This window comes from Dromaius novaehollandiae, chromosome 7 (genome assembly GCF_036370855.1).
Source record: "Dromaius novaehollandiae isolate bDroNov1 chromosome 7, bDroNov1.hap1, whole genome shotgun sequence".
Lineage (NCBI taxonomy): Eukaryota > Metazoa > Chordata > Aves > Casuariiformes > Dromaiidae > Dromaius > Dromaius novaehollandiae.
The window spans coordinates 13,116,035-13,141,891 of NC_088104.1; the positions used below are offsets into that span (position 1 = coordinate 13,116,035).

Sequence of the window (25,857 nt, forward strand, 5' to 3'; positions counted from 1 at the left end):
TCTAGTAGAGATTTTCTGAATGTAAATAAAATGTATTAAGTTGCTTATGCCCCAAATTTTCAGGCTGCATTTAAGATAGAGTTGTTCTGATAAGGAACACTCTTTATTCCAGTTCTGAGCAGCTGGAACATGTTATCAGAAGATTGCAACAGCCCAATTCAGGCAACTGGTTTCTTTTGAAACATTTGCCAGAAGTACTACTGTACCTTAGCACAGACTGCCCCTTAGTACAGAATGAACCTACTTACAAGTGCCCCATCTCTCCAAATGGGTCACACAGCATTGTTATCCCTAAAACAGTATTATTCTTTTTTTAAAAGACATTAGAAAAACCCTAAATATTGTTCAGATTCTTAATAACTTGGATTTACTAGAAACTTAGCTATAGCTGTGTGTATTTGTTTATTTCTAATTTGACTTCCAAAAGGGATAAGGGTGGTAGGACCAACCTGTTGATTTCTGCCCTCCCTCCCCCCCAAATACATTCCTCAACTCCTTTGCCCCTTTTCAAACTTAAAAGCTGGCAGAGCTTTCAAATACAACTGAATCCCTGCAAGTTTACAGAAAACTGAGGCTAGACAGAGAGGATCCTTTTCCCAAACCACTGTCCGCAGAGGGGGGAAGAAGGGAAATTCAGCAGCTGGGTTTCTGTTTGGCAGCAGTCGCCAAACCAAACCAGCAAGCGCAGAGCTCCAGACGAGCAGCAGCCTCTGCTGTCTCCTGCACGCCGGGGGCACACGGAAGCCTGGGGGAAGGAAGGATTTGGGTAACGAAGGGTGACTCCCCAGCAAACCAGGCTTCACCAGTTCTGCTACTCGTGCTTTGGTTTTCAAACTAGGTGTTTACGTCCGGTCCCACTGGCACTATTAAGCACAATCCAGTTGACACGGCAACAAAATAGCAGTCAGTTGCCTGCTTCAATGGATCAAACCCCTAGACATTTCATTAGGCAAAAGTGAAATTCATTATGGTATGTTTTTCGAATCAGTCTTATGGGCAGATCTTCAAAAAAGTGCTAACTCCTAGTGGATTAAAGGGAAGCAGGATTTCAGCCTCTGTGCCAAGACCCTCAGTTGTGAGCATGCAGTCTGCCTCCAGAGCCCTAGCCTTAAATCTGTGACCAGGAAAATGAACATCTCATCTAAATGCAACTGGCAGCACAGTGCTAAGAGGAGACAGAAGCTATATACCACCCAGCATAGCGGATTTGGGTCTGAAGCTTCAACTGCAAGTACAAAAAATTGGTAGGGTCGGCTATGTAGCTGTAACCAGTTAGATCATTAGTAAACAAGCTTATTAATGCACTCTTCCACCCTACAGCATACAGGAGGACAGCCTAGTTGGAACAGCTTAATGAAGGCAGTCTCTCAGGGCTACCCACTGTGTTTGTCTTGCTCAAGGTAAAAGTCTGAAGTCATCAAGAAAAAATCAGCGCAATTCATTTTCAGCAAAACAGGAAATAGTATCACTACCAGCTCTGCATTGCAGCTTTCAAAAGTCCTGGTCACTTTACGAACTTAAATAAAGCACTGGCATACTTCAGCGCAATATATAATGACCACGACCCCTTATATTGCCGGAGAACAGAAACTGCAGCAGAGGAGTGAAAAGTGAGTCCCTCCAGTGCTCAAAATGAAGCATTAGCGGCCACAAACAAGGAAGGGTTCAGGAGCTCTTAGTTCTTAAGCTCTGTCCTAAACTTAAAGTCAGCAACTTCACAAGCATTTAATGCCTTGTGTACAAGAATCAACACAAACAAGAGAAGCCTGGACCCTGGACTCGTGGCTTGGTGAAACCTGCACAGAAAATCATCATTGATTTTATTAGTAAGCATTTGGATCAGGTGTGGAATAGAAAAAGCAAACTCACACGGTGCGTGGAACATCACCAGCACAGATGAATGATCTTTTATAAACTTGTCGAAGTCCTCATCAGTCAGGTGATAAACTACATTTTCCTCATCTGCCCAAGGAGTCTCTGGAGCCTGTGGCTGAGGTGCCTGTGGGCTGTAAGACAAATAGATACAGCTGAAAAGCAGCTCTTTGCTGCTGAACAGCAATCATTTTTGCAGGTAATTCTGCAAGAAACCACTTTGTGCAAATGCCAATGTATGACATGCTCTCCCTACTAAACAGCTTCTATAATTGTTCCCACTCAGAACTGATAAGCGCTGAAACCTAGATAAAAATAGAGGAGGAAGAAAAAGAAATCCACAAGAAGCTCATAAGGACATATCAGAAACGGAAGCGGATAGAGTGGGGAGATAAACAGACTGCTTTGTTATTATATTATAAAAGTCAGATGCATTTTCTATTACTCTTTTAACCTGCTCAGCAGGATGCTCCCTGGTTTCACAACATTTGCACTTACTAGTTCACAGGAGCCATTGCAAATGAAAGAAAAAGAGTACCGAGTGAAAACAGTCAATCTAACCAGCCACCTTGAATACCTACAGCAGGATTAGGGCTGAGAGAGAAAATGAGAGAAGCAATGTTGGGACCATGAGCTAGCTGTCTGCAACCGTCATTGGAGCATTTCCCCAGGAATATATGAGTTTGTTCTCAACAACCCTATGACCTGGGGAAGCATCACTGTGTCCTCATTTGGCAGCCGGGCTTGTAGGGCTATGGACTTGCAGGCCTAATTCAGCAAAGCTACTCAATTGCACGCTTCATCTAAAAGTGTGCCGCTGACTCCATGTGAGCTTAACTATCTTTGATGGATCAGAGCCAGAGCTTAAAATGACTGCTCAGAGACACACTGGCAGATCTGGAAATTGAACCCAAGCTCCTCTGGACCAGTTCAGTGCTCACCCTGCAAGACGATTGTTCTTTGCTTTTATTAATGTACATTAAAAAGAGAATTTAGCAGATACGAACTAAACTACACTGATTGGGCATTTAATTTATTAAAGTACTGTTTGCATAAAGTACACCCAAACATAGGAACATTTGGAGCCAGACTATGAAGCTACATTATCCTTGCCAGCTGTAGTAATGAGTCCCAAATACCCTAAAGGAATTCCCCAAATTCCTTGGCAAAATTCAGGTCTGGATGCGGTCCCATCTTTGGTGAAAGCAGATTTACTATTTTTGATTAAAATGTATTATTGTGTTAGCTGCCTGGAACAAGGAATGGCAAGCGGATGGTAATTCATTTATCCTGCCTTGTTCATTTCTAGGCTGAAAGCCTAGTTTGATAAAAAGCAGTCGAGACATATACAGACGAGAGAGTGAATTCTGTTGATGTATGCAGCAGGTATGATTCAAGAATATTAAGCAATCCATGCAAAATTGAGATGCACACCTCTGATGCTGCTTATATGATAAATGAACCAAGAAAAAACATCAAAGCAGGGATCAGAGCTGTGTTCTGCCAAGCAGCCTACAGAGGAAAAAGAGGCAGGTCCCTGCCCACAAAAGCTTACTGTCTAAATGGCAGAGGGAACCCACAGTGCAGGGGAGTGATGCTTCAGGAGGCTGTGGTCACAACGTTTAGCCGACAATCAGTTTGCTTCTTGCCAAACCTATAGGAGACAGCAATAATCTGTAGGCATCCTGACAGAATGAGGGCTTTCCAGATAGTATCATGATACTTAATGAATTTGGGAGGGAAGTTTGTTTCTTAAGAGCAGGCAGAAAGTGATGAACATGGACACAGTCACCATAATGCACTGGGAGAAAGTTGAAAGGAGGGCCTGGCATGACCTATTCCAGTAAGGAATTAGTAAAAGAGGGCACAGAATGTTTATTCAAATGGCCCAATTTAAAATGCTGTGCATGCTAATAAACCTACACAGGAGCTGCTAAGAAGTACAAGGCCTGGAGCAGACAATAAGCAAAATCTAAAATGTCATTTAAAACTGAGACAAAGCAAATTCAGCACCTAAAGACCAATATAAGATGACAGAAGTCTGGAAGAGTTATCAAGAGCTAATTAAGAACAAAGAACAAGTACTTGATTTAGCTGAGTAGTTGATGCTAAGAAAGTGCCCAAGAGAAGTTCATGAAAAAAACCCGAAACAAAATAAAACAAATCCCAGCAAAACAAACTGAGCATCTGTTGAAGGCTGCAAGAACCTGTGTGGCTCGCCTGCCATCCAGACTGATACAGCTGTGTAAGTAGAGTGATTTTAGGAGAAGAATTGTGGTACATACAAGATAGCATATTTTGTGTCAATAGTGCTGTGTGCTGGAGCAAGACTGTATGATGGTTTCTCTCTATTGCCTCCTAAAAACATCTGAAACTTCACTAGATAGTAGCCAGTGTCTATTAGGAAGATAAGAGGGGTTAAGTATCTGTAGATTGATGCGTTAGGGCACTTTAGCTCCAGAAAAAAGCCACCTTCAATAAGTAGCAGAAGAGGTGTTGGAGCCCACCAAACTACCAGGTCTTGTTCTGAGAGAAAAGAGCATGAAAAAACTGTCTGGCATCCTTTCCATATTTTAACTAATTCTAGCCTTTATTAAGTTATATAACTTCTTCTTTCCCCCCTCCAAAAAATTAGCATGGACTAACTGCTTTCAGCACTTAACCAGTACCTCTTTGAAGGAGAAAAGGAAGAAGGGGAAGATGGAAAACCGTTGCTCCTTTGTGGTGCATACCTAGTGTCCACAAATAGTTCATTTCACAAGGCTCATCTTTGCTGGATTCGTTTTTTCTTCTATATGAAAGAGCATGTGTCTGCACAGCATAAAAACACCGTGGTTTTGCTCGCCACAGACTGCAATGGACGCTGGCACTGCCATACACCTCTGCTGTTCAGCGCTATCAGTATCTCTGCTCATCAGATCAGCATTCCTCTCCAAAGAGGCTTCCTAACAGGAGCAACAGTCTTGGCGGGGGCCTCTCTCTACCCTCCGGCTTTACCAGCTCTGAAGTGCCTCTCACATTCAAAACAACAGAGTTTGGGACACCAAGAACTACCAGAACTCTTCCCGACTACTCCCAAATATTCCAATATTCCCAAAGTTTAGAGACTGGCTATTAGATCCAGGATTTTGTCTTGGTGCATGTCTAATGCATACAACTCCTGCCTGTTTCACCATACTTCTGTGTTTTTCTGAAAAGGGAGCCAGTTTCCCCCATTCAAATGGAAGTGAGAGGACAATGATCAAGACACCACTATTACAGGAAATATCAGAATTAAATATTATCATTTCTATTGAGAGTTATCTGGTAAGCATTTTAATATTATAATGTTCTGAAGCACAGAGCATACACCCTGCAGCTATCTAATTACAATCTTTGGCTTCCCTAAAATCCTTGCCATACCATTTGACAACTTGCAGTGCAGATTCCTCAGAGTAATATAATATTATGTATGTAGCTGATTTACCCTCTGTGCAGTTTTAATTGCAACATCATTTACTGGCAAAATTCAAGCATGCATAATTTCTGAATATGGTTTCCTTAAAAGTTGTATCTATTATAAAAAAACAGGGGCAAGAGAGCTACTGCTCAGATCATGTTCTGGGAAACTAATAAGCCTGCACTGAGCACTAAGTGAGGACAAACAGCTGTCTTTAACTCTGGACTGCTGAAATATCAGCCAAAGCCCACAGTGGCTTGTTGGCAGAGATTATCATTGGAAAGAGCTTGCAGCTGTTCTGCTTTGCCTCCAGTAGCTCTGTTCACTTGCTGTCACAGCACTGATATAAAGGCACTGCATGTTACAGGGATTATCTGGATATTATGTGGGCAGACAGAGGGGGAAAACTCCCACCCTAAGCATCTAATATTTCACATGTGGTAGCCAAGAGATAACCACATCCTTGCAGAGCAGAAAAGCGTAATAAAGTACAGGTGATGAAGTCACATATCCTTGCTCCAAGGGCTGATCATCTCCTCAGCGTTGCTGCAGTTGCCATACTGATCATTCATGTGTGGAGGCTAAATGGCCTAGAAGAGGCTTAAAGACTAGTCAAATTTCTCCTCTTTGATCCACGGGACAGTACTCTCCTTCAGCATTCGTGCCTCTGATGCTAACAGGAATACTACCATCACTGCACTCTTGGGTGCCGGCATACTGGAACATTCCCAGTCCTGAACCAGTTAGCTCACTACTGCTGAAGACCCCAGGCTGCCTGCAGCATGTCCCTAGCCTATCCCCACTAGTAAAGTGAAACACATTCACTCTTCAGCCAGTTTTGCTAAGCGATATGGTTTGCAGCTGTCTGTTCCTTCTCATGCTTTTGTTTGCTGTATTGGCCTCATTTTAAAATTATTTCCTTGGCTGCAAACAAGGGAGGGTTTCAAAGATGACCTAAGGCCCAAGAGCCAAGGACCGGGGCTTCCTGCTAAAGGCAGTTCGCAAGCACCACGGTATCTAAGCACTCTCCAGCTGCTCTATCAACTTTACAGATGATGTGCTCCTTCGCATCAACTGAAGATCAACTATACATGCACACACTATTCTCTCCCTCTCAACTGCTAGATCCACAGGCTCATTCAACACCCGAAATATTTATGACTGCAAATAGCTGCCTTTAGGTAGAACAAGATGCTTTCAACACCACTTCATGTCATGACAGGAAACACAGCCTCCTTTTTCTAAAGGACTTGCAATGTGAGGTGCCTTGATCTTCTGCTTGTCTTTGAGACACTCTTAAGGCTCCATCTAAAGGTTGAAGAACCAATGAGAACTGATCACTTGATATATACGTTCTAACAGATCAACAAAACCCAGACCTTTTACAGGGTATCAAGCTCAGGCACCACAGATCACTGGACATTTAATGGAAATGAGGTCCACATTATCTGCATTTATTTTGGTGCACAGTCCCCTGTTACACATGAAATGCAACTGAAAAATGCAAGGCATACATGCTAAAAAACAGAACTTACGGCAGTCTCTCTGTACTAGTTTAACCAATCTCAGTGGGGTAGTTTTGTTTGCTCTCCTGAGCAGAGGGAATGAGGGAGAGATGGCTGTTCCTAAACTGTTACATTCTGCAAATACTGAACAGTACATAGGAGGTGGAGTGCACAAAGTTCAGTGCCTTACTTTTTCAGCCACTCTGCTATATCTGTCGCGGTAGCACCATAGTTCTCAAAGTGGAACAGGAACTTTCCTTTCCTATTAAAGGAACAAAACCAGTTTTAGTACTTGTCCTGGAAGATCAGAAGAACACACAATTGTAGCGTTGAGTGCAAGATTTCTAAGGTAGGAGCAAAACATAACTGACTCAAAATAGCAGATTGTAGGATATCCCCGGACATTGTATTCTTCCTTTATCCTTTCAAACTCAGCAGAGTAAACATTCATCCCTGCAAGTACCTGAAAAAAACAAAACAAATCAAAACCAGAACAGAGTCATATTGATTCTTACAACATAGTAGTAACATTACAACTTTAAAGAGAAGTAAAAACAACTGAGCCTTGGGCAGATACTGATTTCATTCACGTTGCTGCAAAGGACGTGGGAGGCTCTGTAAAATGCACCGAATTTTTTCTGATTTTGTGCAAGGGAAGAAAAGGCAACATTTGAGTCCAATCCACAGAAAGAACACACCAACTAGCTTGTCACCCCTCCTTGCCCTGTCAGTATCCCCCTCCCCCCCCTTTTTTTTTATTCACTCACTAACAGAAATACCAAAAGGAAATTCTCTCAGTAGCACTGCATTAATACATTAACTTACCTGGCTCACAGGGTGTTCTGACAGTAGGAATTAGCCTTGTTCCACAGATGTGGAAACAGGGCCATGGAGGTGCAGGAACTTTTTAGAGTAGCAAGTAAAACACAAAACAGGGCTCGCCTTCCCTTTCTCCACCGCCATCCAGCCCATCCTCCAAACATGCCCTCACCCCTCACCTGAAGTTCAGGCTCAGAACTACTGCTCCCTATCCTATGCCCTATCCAAATGTCTCTCAAAGGATCTTGACCCTGGAGATTTGAAGACGGGACTGGTTCTGAGTTTCTGTGGGTGCAGGATTCACACAGAGCTTGTCTGAAGAGCCCATTGCTGAGATATAACTTCAAGATTAACTTAGTTTTAATGACATTGATGACCTAAATAATTTTAGTAGCAGGTTCTTAATCCAAACTCCTCCTCTTCCCCCCTCCAAAAACAGGATTTTCTCCTTCCAGCTGAAATACCATATCAGAATTTAATACTAGGTTCCTAACTGCAGCAAACTGCATAGACCAACCAAATGTACTCGGAGCCAGCACAAAATAAATCTTAGAGCATAAAATCCTCATTTGAAGGTCAACCTTTTCTAAGAATGTACTGTAAGTCACAAAAAGATATTTTGTTTTTTCTTTCCTATCCTGAGGAAGTATAATGAAAAGCTAACTCAGAGGACAGGAGTACAGAAATATGATTTATCATGGCTGGTCAAATCTCTTAATTTGAATTTTCCTTGCAATTCTAACAACCAAATTGACTTAGTTCATGAGATACCTATACCCAATTCTCCCCTTCCCTTTTCTTTTATGTCACCACTTGAGGACAGGTGAACGCAATAGAATCAAGACACAGCGGTTGCTTTATATGGTAAAAATTAGGATCATTAACTAGTTCCCTCATACACATCAGCTTACCAGACACAGCATTTACCTTGAAATTTCAGAGGATTTCCTGGGTTTTACACGGGCATTCTTGGACATTTTAGATGCTCTGCTACAGCTTCTCCTTGTCCAACAGAACTGCTGTGATTGATCTAAGACAACAGTGTGTCCCTGAACACCAGATTCCAGGTTCTTGACTTGTATCAATGTGAGCTTTATGCCCCCAAGGACTCTGGTGGAGGCACAAAGCAAGTCCAAACTTGCTGTAATGATTTCCTTAGGGTTTCCTAAAACAAAACTACCTCTTCAACCCCTGCCCTGCCTCCCCCCAAATCCCATTACAGTGGAATTCAGTTTAATGAGTAAAGTTGTGCCATTGCTTTCGCTGGCCTATAATGACAGAACCATGTAACATCAGGCTGGCAGGGACCACCAGAACCAGGCTGGCAGAGACCATGAAAACACACCTACCACCCCGAGCCAGAATCCTCCTTATATACCTAAACCGCTTCGGCTAGATGTTTAGCTAATTTGCTTTTAGCAAATGACTAAATGACCTCAAATGCAATTTAAGCCCATTGCCTCTTAAAATATCCCCAGCAGACATGAGGATCAGTTTATTTCTTTCACCTCTGCAGCGACACTCAAGATATTTCAACCCTTCTCCACTCTCCACCTAACCCCCTATAATCCAAATAATCCAAATCCAAATTCTGAACCTTTCTTAGCTGGGCATGTCTTCTGGGCTCCTGACCGTTCCTGTTCTCCCCTGAACCCCCTTCTCACTTGCTTCATACTTTTCTTGATGGGATATGTCCAAAACTGGTGCATTATACCAGCACTTAAATCCTTCCTAGAATGCAGTTCAATGACTAGTCAAATAAAGGAAGCCTTTGTTTAATCATCTGAAACAAGAGTAGGAGCTTTGTGCTTCTAAAGTCTCAGATTTCTACCAAAAAAAACAAAGACAAACACCAAAGCAGAAAAGCACTTCAGTGCATCCCCCAATCTGTCTTTGCCGAGTAAAGCACTCTGGCATGCTCATGAAGTCAACAGGAATTAAGCAGGTGCTTAAATGCTTTGCTGACCATCAACTCCTCCCTGCACTGGGGCCGCAGTGTGCCAGTGACAGAGTCATTCACCAGAGTCCACCCTGTTCAAACCACAGGCATCTCTTGTCTCAAGGATAAAATAAGTCATCCTTTTCTGCTTTGGAGCTGGTCTTTTTCCTCCACACTGGGTGTAATTTAATGCAAATTCTAAGCTTAATGAAACACTACAAATGCCATCCAGCTTTCCTTTCAGTAACAATACTGACAAGGAACGACCAGTCCCAAAAGAACGTAGCAACCAGCCACAGGTACAGTTCACCTTTCCATTTTTACAACCTATTATGTAGGCAACACTCTATTTCATTTCCCAGCTATATAATAGCAAAAATCACTTTTGAGTCTGGCACCTCCTGACAGTTAATGACAGATCAGGATAAAAGGCCAAACCCTCCGCTCAACCAAACCAATCATAAACTTTCCAGCAACGCCTGACCTGGAGGTCAGCATCACTTTAAGAAAATCCGTGGATAACCTATGATGTGTACAGTGCATCTACTTTTAGAAATGGCAAACTGAATACACATCCCACTCAGGAAGTGAATTAGGTCAAATTTAGACCAACAGACTGATTTCTGTGCAAGAAGCCGGGGGAGTGGCATAACTGGACTTTCCTCTGAACTGATCCTGCACAAAAAATACCCTGATGCAACTCATCCCTGGCCTGCATTGCGTCCAGCACAGGTATTGCCCTGTGCCAGTCTCAGGGCTGGGCCAGGGCCCTGTCACTCAGCTGGGGAGAATCAGGCCAGATCTACAGAGAGACCATTCCCAAGAGCAGGAGAAAAGAAACAAACTGGACGAGACCTGGAGCTTATACTCTCTGGTCTGAATTCAATAAAAATGGAACTGCATGTGGCAAGGCAAGAGATAATCGAGAAATACAGAGTTCTTTGGCATGCATTCCCTCTAGCATTACCTGTGTAGGTGATTATTTTTCTAATTCCTGTCCCCTCCAAGCCTTACGATGTACCTGCCCTGCAAGACAGGAACAGCTTTCCAAAGGACTCAGTATACCTTCCACTGCAGCGAGATTTAACGTGAATGCTGCCTGGCCAGATCAAAATGCTCTTGAAAATGTCTTTGAGGCTTGTACTGTGCCCTAAATAAATCTGAACAACTCCCACTGAATTTAGCCCTAAGCAAGCAAGGATTTAGAGAAAACACTTCTTAAAAAAGAAAACAAAAACCCCACACAAACAGCTAGTTGGGAGAACATGGGGAAGTCTGACAACATTCAGTGCTTATGAGATGTGTTGACCAGGGCTGCCCTAGCAATGAATCTCAGTGCTTCATCTTCAGCCTCATCACATGCTCCCTCTCCTGAGGAAACCTGTAAACTCTGACAAAGTGAGTGATAACAGGTAGAGTCAGACCAAATCCAAGTAAAGCCATGAAACAGCAATCATTTCTTTTTTCACTCAAGTGTTATTGGTGTAAGTTGTAAATAAAACACATTACAAAATCTTGAATTGAGTGCCTTTGACTTGCTTAAAGAAATCAATATGCCTTATTAGTTCAAACAGATAACTCAATTATTGTGACTGCTAATAGATTTAAGGGTCAAAACTTATTTTCATTTCAACCTGCTATGAATACCAACTTTGTTGACACAGCTATAATAAAATTTCAAGATCTATAAATGCTCATGCTCACGGGCTAAGAAGCTGAACAGTAGCTAACGTGAGAGCAAACCCCCCCCGCCATGACACTATGATTCTCCACTGAACATTCAGATTAATTATTACTGTAAGGGCTGCCATCCTAGATCCCTCTATGAAACAGCAGGCCCAAAAGCTGATCAACCCTAGTATGGTAAACATTTCCTTATCTGTACCTAAACGAGTCCAACAAGACTACAAACTCACAGATTAGAAGCTAGATATCTATCATAGGGTCGGAGTCACAGTGTATTTCTGACAAGTACTCCACTGGATCTAAAAGAATTGAGTAACACCTCATCCTCCACAGTTTAAAAAAGAATAAAAACCAAAGAGACTGAATCCTGAAGAGATCTGGAACAGCCTTTTGTTTCTGTTTTTGTTTTGACTTGCTTAAAAATTCCCCACTTTAAATATTTTAATTTTTATCATTAAATACTCAAAAAGTGTTAAAAGGACTTTTTACATTTATATAACTCTTATCTTCTCACTTACATATTTACCCTTCAGCTCTGTGGCTGCCTGCTGGTAGGACGGCATCATTCTCTTACAAACACCACACCCTGATTAAAAAAGAAGAAAAAAGTAAGTAATATGCAACTCTATTCAGACTGTTCTACAGGATCTCACTGTGTTCCAAAATATAATTGAAAAATTTTTAAATATAAAGATGTAGGGTTTTTTTAAAACATATTTCACTAAATATTTCAGATTATTAGTTTCTAAGGCAGTTACTTTTCGCTATGTACAGCTATTTTTGCATGTTCTCATGCTATTCCATTTCGAAGTCATTTCTCATCCCAGTTTTGGGAAGAATAATACCATCTCATATTCCCCAGGCTCTGAGCTGAGCCCACAGTGAAACACAGGATGAAACTCGCGCACATTTCAAAAGTCAATGAGAGGCGTTGTGCTTGTCAACTCAGGCAGAAAGCTCCGTGCGTTTCAAACACGCACTCTAATGACCAAGTCAGAATATGGTCTTTAATTGGGGGGGAATGAGGTACTTCAGATTCAGCCTAACTTAAGTCTTTGAAACTCAGCTGAGACACATTTAGACACATTAAATAAACATCAAAAGTTAGGCAGTGCTACATTAATTGAGGAAGACAATAACTCAGAAGCAGCAACACCCCTTGTAAAACAAGAACTTTACGTGCTGAGGAAAAGACAAACGGTGAGTGAGGAAGACTACTGATGTATAGCTGGAGCATGCTAAAAGCTGTCTGATGACACTGGAACGCTAAGCAGATTAACAATAAATCACCTTGTAAGCCAGCAGGTTTTACCCTTGCTAAGTAAAATATGTATATACGTGTTGAAAGGGGAGAAAGGGCAGAGAGCATAAAACAAAGGAAGCAGCAGTCAAGCACTTAAATATATTGTAGAGACTCTTGGGTCTACCATGGGACAACAGTCAACACACATTTTTCAGTGAAGAAACAGCTGCAGGAGTTTTGAAAATATCTTCCTGAAAGGAGGAACATATTTTGCAACTACTGGTTAAGGATCATATCAGCATGTCTGGGAGGAACATCCTTTAATCAGAGGAAAAAGAATCCTTATTCCTATGGTCTTTCCACTTTTGATCTCTCTGCTCAAATGGCCCACAAGGTTAGTGCTGGTTAAAGCGATGATTTCTTGGTGGGCACAAACCACTCAGATGAGGTCTACCAAGATCCTACGACTTCATCCAAACCACTGGACAGACATCAGAAGATATGAGTTGTTAACACTACATCTTCTGAAGGCTCTTTGTTTCTGTTCTCTTCAAGAGCCCAAGGCCTCAAACACCCCCAACTACTCATCTCCCTTCTCACTTGCCCTCTTCAACCTCCTACGGTTCCCTGGATTCCCTCCTGGAGTACAGGCACGTACTAGCCTCCTCCATCCAACTATCACCCATATCGTCCTTCTGTTCCCAACTCAGCTGCTGCTTCAAACTCGCCGATTCCAAACCCACTTCAGTACAATTTCTCTTTGCCCATGCACTTCTCCATTATATGGTTTGGACCTCTATCAAGCAATATATGCCCCTATATGGCCATTTAAGGGTAACTTCAAAAACCTCCCATTTTCATCTGTTATTTATTCTTGCATTTTGACTTTTCCTTTTTAAATCACATGCATATTAGTTTTTCAGTATTTAACACATCCATTTTTAAAGCACTGTTTTCAATGACATTATAAACAGCTCATTTTTGTTGCTAAATGCAGACCATTTCCTGTAGGAGCCATCTTAGAGAGTTACACTACAAATAAATCTGAATGCCTGCAAGAATACCTGATTTTTCATATTTAGTGCTGTCTGACTTGATAATATAGGCCAAAAAGTATAGTGAATGGTCTCAAAATGGCAGGTAATATCTTCTAAGGAAAGCATGCCTCTGCTCCGAGTAGTTTCACCCAGACCAAGCATTCCTGAAATATTAAAGAAATGACATTTACGTTTGCAGTCCCTTTCACCTCCCTCTGCACTGGTACATAATGAAAAAGCCCACTTCCTATGAATCTGCCACAGTGAATCTAAAACCCCTTGCTTCCAACAAAGCTGAGAAATAGTGCAGCTGTCTTGCCCATATCCTTCTAGACAAAGGCTCCGATGTCCTCTCTTGCCAAAGATCTCCCTGACTCACCCATTAGAAGTAATAAGCACAGCAGAAATCCCTTTAGTGACTAGCCTTGATTTGCTACTCCCCACTATGAGAGGTTACACCTGTACCAAAACACAGTAACCCATAACCTCAGCTTACCAAAGTCAGTCTTTTAATGCAACTGCTAGATGCCTTTTGTCTTGAGTAAGTGGAACAGAAGTAAGAAAAGAAAAATTGGACAAGAACCAAGTCAGATGGTCCTGTGTGTTAAATAAAAGATGAGGGAGTGAAGAACTGTGAAATCAGAGGGGGAAAAAAGTGTTACAAGTAGACTTCCTTCACAGCAGTTTATAAAGCAGCAGAAGTATTACAGCACTGAAGACTAGCAGGTATTTTGCCACTTCAAAAGATGAGAAACTGGAAGGAGGGTGTCTGGGGGAATGGTTCAAAGAGAACGAAGGGTTAGGTAAGGCACATTTCAGGAAGAGACTTAGTTGTGGAAAACAATTATTCGTGATGTGGGTAAACTCTGAGAGCACTCTGGGCTGGAACTCTCCCTAAAGGGACAATTTATGGGCAGAGCAGGCATATCATCTCCCGCTGATGCTAAGGCGGCAGCAGTGACTGGGAGTTACAGTGCACCGTGCCAGGCCACACAGGACCACACTGCTGCAGAGTTTGAAGGCAGAGAGCTGCAACAAATTTAATTAAAGGAAAAGACATTCTATTTGTGATGTATCAACTAAGTCTTGGCTACTTCTGGCCATCTTGGCAGTACTTAGATGAGACTAAAATGGGTAGAATGGCTTTTCAGGCTATAATTACCAAGGAAATTCACTGAGTAACACCAGAAAATGCTGCCATGAGACACTCTATAAGAGAAACAACTAGCAAATTGCCAGTGATGCCTAACGTCAACTTCACTATCAGGGCAGAGCTGGGAGGCTTTTCTAGCTTAGGTCACACTTTCATTCCTTCCTCCTGGCTCCTCTGCTTTCCAGCTGAAGAACAACTCTAATGCAATAACTCACTTTTAAAGAGCTGGAAAGCCTCTTGGTTGCCAGTCACAAAGAAATACAAAAAAAGCAGTTGGAAATTTGCAAATAAGTGGCCAATGCAGTGACAAGACAACAGCAATGCAAGGTCAAGGTAACAAAAGAAATTCAACAGCTCCAATGTGTTCTTTCTTCCCTGCTCTGATGAAACCTCGCTTGCTTGAAGATGCTTCTGCCAACATGGGGAGGAGCCTCCAGACTGTCTCCTGAATGGAGCAGGAGAGTCTCTTCCTCCTGAGCAGTGCATTGCTTCCTCTGTCTGCAGTTAGGCAGGACACACAGAGCTTCTTTCTGAACCATGGTCTCTTCTGGAGATTTTTTGCTTGTGTGGAACTAGCTTATTATATACTATGATCCAAGCTGCAAAAGTAAAAGCCATGTGCTCATAGTTCCATACAGGCCAGAGGGCTAGACAGACCTTTTAAGATTTACATGCTCAGCATACCTTATTTCTGTCTAGTACAGCACAAATTTAGAAAGGACAAAGGAGATACATAGATAGATATAAAAAGTGGCAGCTTGAAAGAACAATGACAGAGTCATCATCACAAGAGAAAGAGGCAAGACTGGGATAAACGGAGAAAATACTGATAGTCTAGAAAGCAAGAGATGGACAGCTAGGGAAAACTGACGACAAACGGGCAGAACAACACAAGGAATTGAATGATAAAGATGAGATAGGATGAGATTAGTGAAAGAAGCACACAGGAGGTCACCAGTCCGACACTGACATCTCTCAGTGGAGACAGGGAGATGTGAGAGGACGTTGCTGGATTACTTACATGGGGCATAGAACATCATCAGAAGCGGTTTGTCTTCCTTCTTCAGAAGCCTTCTCAATTCCTAATGAATGAACCAAAGATAAGTTATCAATAAAAACAGATATATACACAAGAACACCTATTATTACTTGTGTTAAAATTTTAAAAGGTAAATATATCCATCAGTAGCACATAGGCTTGTTTACTAGGGCAGGGGAAGAGGGGTTATCTTTCCTAGAAGACAAGATTTGAGTTACTTTTCTTTGTTCAATTTTAACTGGGAAGGAGCTAGCACAATTTATTATAGATTCAAATAGTTACTAAATATCCCAGACCAGTATCTTCAGTGTTCAGATGCAGAAGTTGTACTACTTTGTCGATTCTAACTGAAGAATCTGTGACTAGAAACATTTCTTTTCCTGACTCCATTGTGGGGGGTGGAGGAGTACTCTAATTCATGAAGTCAGACAATAATAAACAAAATAAGTTCACCTTCCACACTATGAAACCTTGTCAGGGCTATGAGAAATCATGAGAATAGATTTTTCAGTACCAGCATGGCACAGAAGCCAGATAAGTTTTAAATTGAACACAACCCTTGCAGGGCTAGTAATAAGAGTACAAAAGGTGAACATTAAAAATTAATCTTTCTACAAAAACTGAATGTCAAAATAACTGTTCCTAATATCAAAAATGAAAGCTAGAAAATTGAAAAGGCCCTTTATGAAATACCAGCTAAAGTCCAATCAATTAAAGTTTTAAAAAAATCAATAGATTAGAAAACTGATACAAAATACCAAGCTGATTATTAAGGAGAAAATAATGGTCAGCTCTGTGGTGGCACTGGCTTTTTAAGGCAATTTTATCTTATTCACTGCTTTCCTACTTAACACTGAGCAGAAAGTTACCGCAGAAGGTTAAATCACTCAAGATCTGGATTCTTTCTGTTCCTACCTGCTCCAGACTTCCTGAGACAACCTCAGGCACATAAGAGACTCTAAGGTTTAATGACAACCTGTAAGACCAGCATTTTGCCTCCAATTTGCACCTATCTTACCAACAGCTGCTACGCTTTCCTGAGACAAATGGGCCTCTTCCACCACAACATCTGTAATGCTTTGATATTTACTGCGTAGCTGGCAGACTAACACCATGACCACATGCAGGGGTGAGGACGAAAGGAAGCAGGAGACCTTGCTCTGTATTATCATAATGCACAAATTTTCTCAAGTCACTTAAAACAATTTGGTTGCTTTAAATTTCCCTTCCAAAGAAAGGAAATAATGGTGCTTCATTAGGAGTTCACATAAACATGCACACTCCTTACACTTCACAAGTTTACAAAACACATTGCGTCTCTCCTCTGATGTACCTTTTCACTGTCAACATGCACAACGTCTTTGGCTTCGGGATCCTCCTCCCACAATGGAGCACCTTCTGGATCCTTGAGAAAGGCCACCATGGACTGTAATGAATAGAAAGAACAGTTTTTAAAGCAAACAATGAGAACCATGAGACCTTTCATCCCAAATCCATCCTGTCATGGGAACAATAGTCAGGACTCTTTCCAGTCAGTGTCTTTGCTATTCTACTCTTACACTCATCTGCTATACCACAGATGAACAGACTACTTGCTGCTGAACAAATAGCCTGGGGCATATCTTCCTCACAACTGATATCCCACCTCACCAGTGCCAACTTCCACTGTAAAACTGGAGAGAGCAATGTGGAGGTAGATCAGCACACAGGCAGCAGCTTCAATGATCCTTCAGACTACAAGAGGGCTCCTTCAATGGTACCAGAGCTGTAATATTTCCACACCTACTCCCCAGCTTAGCAGGAAGTATTTCTTTCTATGTAGAGGTCAGGTTCCCGTGCCCTTCACTGTTCCCAAGTAACCTTTGAATTCAACAGGACTAGTTGGAGGGCACATTGCTTTTGCTCAGGGCGAGTAACAATGAAATCCAGACTTACAGAACAAACTGCTTATTTGGTCAAAAGAAGAATAATCTACCAGCAGTTCCCCCTGCGACCCATTTACCTAGCAACTGCACTCAGTGGATTTTTATGTAGGAGTGTAACAAGGAAACATGACAGGAGAAGGGGGAAATATAAGACCCTATGTTTCTGCAGCTCCCATATTCCACAAGCAGAGTACAGGCATACGCATACTTTATAACTGCTCTGCCCAACTGACACACAACCAGCCATCTCTGTTTTGGCAGATCACAGATATTCTCTTTGTCATAAAGAAATACTCTCGAGCGATTCTGATTTCAGACTGAGCCTGAGGGAAATCCCAGCCCTCCGAAGTCAGCGAGACTCCCTCCATAGGTTCCAGTGAGTAGCATTTCCCCCCATTTCCAGCTGTATATGGGAACTGCAGGCTCAATCACTGTTATCCTCAGATGTCTGTGCTCTAGGAAGCAAGCAACTTAGATTTCTATGTTCATTCACTGCTTAGTCTAACCCTATTTCTTTCTCTGTGGTATTGTACGTAGGACCCAGTACACATCAAGTCCCAGGCAGGATCTCTGCCACTCCAGGAATGCAGAGAGGTCCCTGAGCAGCTTCCTCCATTGTAAGAGTAGGGGGACGATACTACAACAGCACTGAATGAACTTGGAGTTAGAGCAAAGAAAGAGGTATGTTGTCCCATTCACTGAAGTCTTTTTCAGCCCATGCGACATTCTGCCAAAGCAGCTCCTGTTTGAAAAGCACAGTTGTGTATACACTAACACACACCAAGAGCATCCACCTTAAAGCCCATGTTTGCACTCCACTTCTCAGGGCAGGTTAGCAGTGCACCTGGTGACACACACCACCAAAACAGCCTCAGAGATACTTCTGCCACCTCTCTGCCTTTGGTGAGGCTGCTCTGGTACAACATCCCAACAGCTTATCAACTGAGAGCTCATTTTCCTGCATCTCAGTTGGTTCTGCAAGACTTGGTAGGATTCAGAGCTTACAGCGAGATTCATTTATTGCATTAATGTTTCTGTCTACTCACTCAGCTAATACTGAAGAGATTTGTCTTATCACAAGAGGCAACGTATATTAGTCACTAGACAGCAAGCAAAGCACTTAATGTCCCCCGTGAGAAGACCTAAGTGCTGAGTTTGGTGGTGTTGGAACCACAGACACTTTGAAGAGAAGAAATTTATTTTAATGTGGCGTTAACAGAGAAAGGAGCTAGCTAGAAAAAGAATCAAGTTATAGCTGTAAAAAGCACTAAAATTACAGGCATTAACATCCCAACCAACGCTGGAAGAAGACTTAATAATATATGGTGAAAGGAGAGAAGAGGACAAAACGGAGGAGATACTCTACATTTAAGAATGTTAAATGAAGTTCTGCTCACTCTCAGTCCGCACAGATCTCAACTATACACAGAGGGGGAGAGAGAGAGGGGTCAACATTTTAACAGCTAATGAGTGCAATTGACTCTGCTAGTTTCAAGAATTCCTGTGTGCCAAGTTCAGTCATGTAGAAACAGATGTGGTTAGAGGATGGGGGATTAAAGAGATTTAATTCATCCAGTTTCTCCCTCTCAGCCAAAAGAAAAAAACATTAGATGTGTAATGTCTTCTGGCAAGAATAGGCAGTATACTGCCTTGCACTCATTACTCTGCTCTGAAGAGCTAGCATTTCATCTGCGCCTTTAAATAGGGAAAAAACCCACCCCACAAACAAACCTCAACATTTCTAATCACAGAAAATCAACAGGCCCCAGGCTGCTGGGTTTGAGTTCAGGGCAAGGTCCAGTCCACAGCACAGCAACCCCCACACGGAGGAAGCAGCTACACTTCTGTCGGGCTACAACGCGTATGGGACCAACAAACCATGCTGGGCTGCAACTCTCTGCTTGAACCCACGCAACGGCTTTGAACTTTAAACACCGACTCAGCAGAACCCAGGGACATGCCTTTGTCCAGTCCACTCTGCAAAAAAAATCAAGCAAGTTTTAACAGCAGTGTAGCTGGCCATACTATACGACCTGGCTGTTAACCTGGGAGAGGCAGAGGGCAAAAATACATCCCTGTACTTTTCACTCCAGCAAAGTATAATGCAGTAGGGATGCTAATAACAGACTTCTCTTGATTTCACTCACACATACCCCCCCTCTTAATTTTGAAGAGCAACCTACAAGAGCAAACTTGAAAAAGACTTTAGAGCAGGACTAATTTATTGGGTTAGTCTATTCCCTTTACTAGTACTAAGCGGATTTGTATTTTAATGAGTTTTCTCCATTTTAGGAGAGAAAAATTTCCCTGTACTCTATCCTCCTGGAAAGGCTTCAACTTGTAATAAAGACAACCTGGCTACTGGCCTTCTGCAAGTATGGAAGATCAGCAAGCAGTGCAGCTACAACAACGTAACAACAGACATACCTGTTAAGACCCCACCTAAACTCAGGTCTCCAACAGCAGCTGGCTGCAGATACCTGGGGAAAAACTACACTAGGATCATTCTTATACAACGTATACTAGTATGTGTTCTCAATTTCTAGCAACCCGTAAGTAAATTTATGGACTCGGCATCAGCTGTTGTATTTGGACCACCATGCTTGCTAAGGGACCTCTTCCTTATGGTTTTCTAATCCTGTTTTAAATACCTTTAGATTCTCAGCTTCCACAACATGCGGCAATAAGCTCCACAAAGGAATTCTGTCATGTAAAAAGTACATCTGTTTCAAATAAATAACCCCAAATGCCCCTGTTTATCCCCAAGTTTTGAGAAAAAAACAGGTAATCATTCCCTTTTTGACAGTACTCACCACTGTACAAGTATCTATCATAATTCCCTTTAGTTGTCTTTTTTCTAAACCCAAGCATCCTAATGCAAATATTAAGCCATCCATATCTCTGATCATCCTTACTGCCCTTCTGAAGTGCTTCTCTGCCTGCAGAATAGACAGGGCAACCAAAAATCTCATACAAGGTACAAGGTGAAAGAACCCAATGGATTCAGATAGTGGAATAGCATTTTCCTGTTCCATTTTCTGTGCCTTTTCTATTCATTTGCTTTTTTAACCATGGCTAAGCACAGGGCCAAGGATTTCAGAGCAGCCACTGTTCTGACTGGTAACTCAAAACCCAAGACAACTGTATGCTACTAGTCCAGCACAGGAGGAGTTCTGTTCCTTCCTTTCCATGTTCATTGCCCTGCAAGTTACTACTCTCATATTGACAAACTACTCAGTATTGTGAGAACCCTCCCAACTTTGTGCAGAAGGGTTTTTTTTTTAAAAAAAAAGAAAGAAAGGAAAAAAAAAAAAAAGAACTATGCCTGGTAATTTTGTATCAAACTGCCATCTTGCTGTTCACCTCCTTTATCAGATACCCGGAACAGCTCAGATCCTAACAAAGGTCTCAGCAGCAGGAGGTTCTGACTACTAAATTCCCCCCACTGTGCACACTGAGCTATTCCTTATTCCTCATCTTTTTAACAGTTAACCCACAAGGGGATCTCTGCTAATTACATAAGGATTTAGTTTAAGAAATGAAAAGCTTTTCTCAAAATCCAAGTATACTATCAGCTGGATCAGCCAAATCTACGCAACTGCTGATTACTTCAGAAGAAGCCTTTCAGAGTTGTGAAGCACTCCCTCTTCAGAGCTGCGTCCATTATTCTCCAAAACATCCTACTAGTTAGTATGTCCAGCGGATGCCACAGAAGATCCGAGTTTTCTTGCCATCAGCTTGCTGAATGATGTGAAACAAATCCTTTAATCTCCCTGCTCTTCAGTCTGTCCACCTGTCCATAAAAAGGGTATGATACTCTGTGTAACTGTGTCGCTTTGCTGTTCACTATATGTCATGTACTGAGAGACTCTTAGCAAACGCAGCTGAAGGCAAGAGAAATGTCACTGCCTGCGCACAAGACAAGTAGAGGACATAGTATAAAAGGAGAAATAAAGATAATATTCAGATAGCTGTGAGCAGCAGAACAAGTAAACAATCAAAGGAGTTCAGTGACCAGTGCCAAGTTCGGATGCACTACCTAATCTGTAAGTTATTGGTAGCTGGTTTCACAGGAACAGTTAAATTATGAGAGAACAGAGCTCCTGGAGTGTGCGTGCACGCAGAAGGAGGGAGCTTCAAAACCCCTCTTCCACCTGTACTGGAATCACACCTCCCTGTCCACAGGCTCACCCCAGAGCTGCTTCATTTTCATCAGCAGAGAGGAAACATGCCTCAGGACATGAGGGAAGGGGAAAATGCTCATCGCAAAATAGCAACTAAAAGAGTAAGTGACATGGTTCCTGTCTTGCTGTGATTGCATCTTGGCCAAAGCACTCCTTGGGGCTCTGCAGGTACCTTCCAGTTGGTCTTATCTGTCATGAAGAATCACAGCGCTAATTCCTGGTTGCAGTGCTTGACAGAGGGCAGAAAGGAGATTTCAAGGAGCCTTCAAACCACCCAGATTTAGGCAACTAACAAGTCTCTCTTGCTCCATCAACCACCAAGAGGGAAAGAAGTTTATTAACTGCATCTCCTCATTAACTACACAAGGAGCCTCAGAAATTTGCTGACTACGCTGGGTATCTAACATTGCCCTTCTTTGTCCCAGGCGAAATTTCTACTGCAGGAGATAGGAAGATATACAGTCCTATTCTCCCAACCTCATCCGTGCTCCCTGAAGCCTGTATAATGCATAATTCAGCCAAATACAGGCTGAATAGCTGACACAGCCACTATGCATTTCTGAGACAGTTCCCCTGGACACACATCTACCCCACAACAAGTTTGGCTGTAAAAGGAAGGTACAGAGAGCATGCTTAGGAGCAGCCATTCTGAAAGACTCAGATTCACACAGCACCTCACACAGGTCTTCCTTCATCCCAGTTTAAACCTTAGAACAAACCAAAAAAGGGAAGTGAATGTAATTATGTCAGCCTGGGTTGACTTCACCAAGTCTCCACAACACTGAGGATGGTGCAAAGGCCGGGTTTGTTTGAGAGGGAGGAGGAAGATAAAATGAGAACTCTGCATCAGAGCTGGGCAGAAACTGTTTCTGCAAGCCAGGTCAGCATAGGGCTGCAGGTTCATGCAAGGATAATCACAGCACTTCGCCAGCACCTCCTATGAGAAGGTCATATACTTGCTGCCTGTTTACCGTGCTTTTAGTCTATTGTTTCCGCAATCATTACAATCTACACATTCAGTTCAACTTGCACATCTTTTTCCTTCCCTTGCCCTCGCAGAACATTGCTTCCTGTTGCTTTGTGTCAAAGCTTGAAGGAAGTGGTCATTTTATCCCTGCTGCACTCAGGGCATATCCATAGGAATCTATACTCTGTAATCAGATCAAAGATACGGCCACTCAGCTCTTTTTAAAGTTTATAAACACAAAGACCTAAAAACCCAGAACTCCTCATCAAAATGCAGTCCAGCTAATACTTTTAGTTATACTGCCATCAATAGCATCTTGTAATCAGAACAAACAAAAAAAATCCCTATTTGTTACCAGCCTGCAAGTAAACTGTAATGTAGTTTGTGAGCTGAACACAGGTTCAGTGTTGTTAATAATACTTAAAAATCCAGCTTTTCTGGATCTGCGGTTGGCAGATGCATAAAGACACAAAGATCTTTAGGTCACTCTGAAAGCTGTTTATGATGATTAAACCCCTCCCCTCCTGTCTTCAACATGAAACAAGGTACCAACACCCATTTTTAATCCACAAATGTCTCCCCCATATCTAGCAAAGAACAAAAAATAATAATCAAATATTTAAATTTACCTTCAATGTGACAGCTCTGTTATATTCAGTATGAAATGCACCGTCCCTGTTGAATAAGGAGTGGAGAATAGTGTTAACTTACAATAGTGTTACTGGAAATCATACAGCTGTTCTCCCAGGTATCTCACTAACCAGGATAAAATCCTGCCAAAGCCACAGAACTAAGCAGAATTTACTGTGCAGCAATTTAAGAAAAAAAAAAAAAAGTGAGGAAAAGGTGAGGGTGAAAAATCGAGTGTAAAGCAAACAGGTCTCTAGAAAATTTCTTCTCTGAAGCTTTAACAAGAACATCTACTAAGAGCATGATCTTTGGAGATGCAGCTGCTTGGTGTCTTACATTTGCAGTTACTCCTATTATTTCCAGGAAGAAAGACCTCCTGCTCTCTCATTTCCCTTGCTTTTCTCCAAGTACTTTGCAAGAAGTACTGTCTCAGGTCAGGACAGGAGGTACACAAAGTTGAAGCAACCTGCCCAAGGCACATGCCAGCAGGCTAGTGCCAGAGAAAGCAAGAGCGCTGAAATCTCAGGCCTCAGCCCTTTCTATTGGGTACTTCAAGTCTATTAGGCATCTCTCCTAGGCTCAGCTCATGCTTTTTGTGTACTATATTCAACAGCAGAATAAATTTATCTCAGCTTCTACTGTAACATATGCTTACAAACTGAAGAAACAGCAATCAATTTAAAATGTCAAAGGGTACAGCAAAAATCAAGAAGCCCTCATGCTGCAGTAGAATGGAGCTGCGAGGAGAATGAATGGCCTAACAGGGGCATGAACAATTAGGAGCTACAAATCCCAGCCCAGCACTCACTTATAATGGAGTAATTCCACTCCTTTCTCCTTTGAATTAGGATCTACTTTCATCTTCTTGCATAATTTTCGGCTTTCAGTATCACTGCAAAAAACACATATTGGAAGAAAAGTGGTTACAAAAAAAGATATCAAATGCATTCAGTAGTGAAAACTTCTTACTTTGCTTCCTCACCAGCAATTAGTTGCAGCTAATGGTAATTTAGAAGCTCTTCAGCTAAGTTTGTGGGACAAACATTGTCGTAATCTGCATTATCCAATTTAAATTTGCAGTTTGTTTGGTCAGGACAAGATGAACTATGTTAAAACCAGTTCATGGTCATGCTCCAAAACCAGGCCCTGCCCAGTAGAAAAGGAATCCATGCCAGCATATCTGATTACCTCACTAGACTTTGCATCCATGAGATTAACAGAAAGTTTAGAAGTCAAATTTTCAAAGACCCATAGGGGGTGGGGGTGTCAAAAAGCAGCGTTTGTGAAAAGACTCAAAGAAAAAGAGCAGGTCAGCTTTTGTATCTGGTAGAAGGGAACTCTACAACAAAAAGAAACATCTTCATGATCTCTTCAAGCCCAGAGCTTTCAGATGCAGAGTGGCTAACTTTAAATAGGTGCCACGGAAAATAAAAACCTATTCAAACTCTGGCTGGCCAGCCATCCCATTCACTCTAGGTACAAAGGAGGCATTCTGCAGCCACATCTGACAAGTGGAGTAAAGACCCATCTGTCACAGCTCCCGGAAAAGAAGGCAAGTAACAGGCAGGGAGCAGACTCTGCTGAAGGTGATTTGTAAACTGGAGTGAATTGCTTCTAGTACAATCCGGATTAAACTAAGGAAAAGAAGAGAGAAGGGCCATGGGAGACTTAGGTGGGCAGGATAAGGGTCTAGGAGACCTAACTGCTGTCTTAAACGAGGTAGAAGTGTAGCTATAAGGATCCTTCAAACTGAAGCAAATATGAAGGAACTCAAAACCAAAATGAGAGGAGTGAAACAGCAAAACTACTAAGAAAAAGAGGAAGATTCATATTGGCAAGTCTATTCTTTGCACTGACAAACAGCAAGACTAAAAAGCTTGGAAACTTGTTTCCAGCAGGGGACAACTTGTACCTTTCACACAGATAAATCAATCTAGAAAATGAAAACACTGAAAACCCATCAAGTTTAAACTGATTAGAGACACTTTAGAAAGCTGAGTTGCAAGGGTTGTAAGGGCCCAGCCAAATTACATGCTGGCAGCTAATTCTCCCAATGTTCTCCAGCTGCCTTTCTGCAAGTGTGAGGAACAACAAACAGCAAGTTAGCAGTGTGTTGCACAGGAGAGAGTGCCTTTTTGGGGACATTTCCCAAATACTTACTGTAGATGGAAATGAAGATAGGGCCTATGGGCACATACATCAAGATCAGAATGGTACACTGAAGACTAAAATTAGCATTTTAAGGAACTAACAAAGCATGCAACTACTTCACCAGCAAGGAGCACCTGCAATCTTAACAGTACAGAAGCATGTTTATCCAAGGAGTCTTGCTCAATGCATGTTCTGCATTTTCAGAGTATAGGCAAGGCCAGCCATTGTAACCCATACATGCTTTCTTTGCTTCCCCAAGAGGCTGGAG

At 42.0% G+C, this 25,857-nt stretch overlaps 1 protein-coding gene across 3 annotated transcripts in view; it reads right to left on the bottom strand.

Annotated features, from left to right (window-relative positions):
* PDIA5 (protein disulfide isomerase family A member 5) overlaps positions 1-25,857 on the bottom strand; it is a 101,091-nt gene that overhangs the window by 48,776 nt on the left and 26,458 nt on the right. For all 3 annotated transcript variants that reach the window (XR_010389939.1, XM_064514701.1, XM_064514700.1), the window contains exons 4-11: positions 24,247-24,330; positions 23,438-23,483; positions 17,066-17,158; positions 15,715-15,775; positions 11,779-11,846; positions 7,188-7,279; positions 7,007-7,078; positions 1,870-2,006 (exon numbers count right to left, since the gene is read on the bottom strand). Coding sequence is in view for 2 of the 3 variants with exons in the window: in XM_064514701.1 (XP_064370771.1) it covers positions 1,870-2,006; positions 7,007-7,078; positions 7,188-7,279; positions 11,779-11,846; positions 15,715-15,775; positions 17,066-17,158; positions 23,438-23,483; positions 24,247-24,330 (653 nt within the window). In the remaining variant the exon portion in view is untranslated. The remainder of the gene's footprint in view (positions 1-1,869; positions 2,007-7,006; positions 7,079-7,187; positions 7,280-11,778; positions 11,847-15,714; positions 15,776-17,065; positions 17,159-23,437; positions 23,484-24,246; positions 24,331-25,857) is intronic.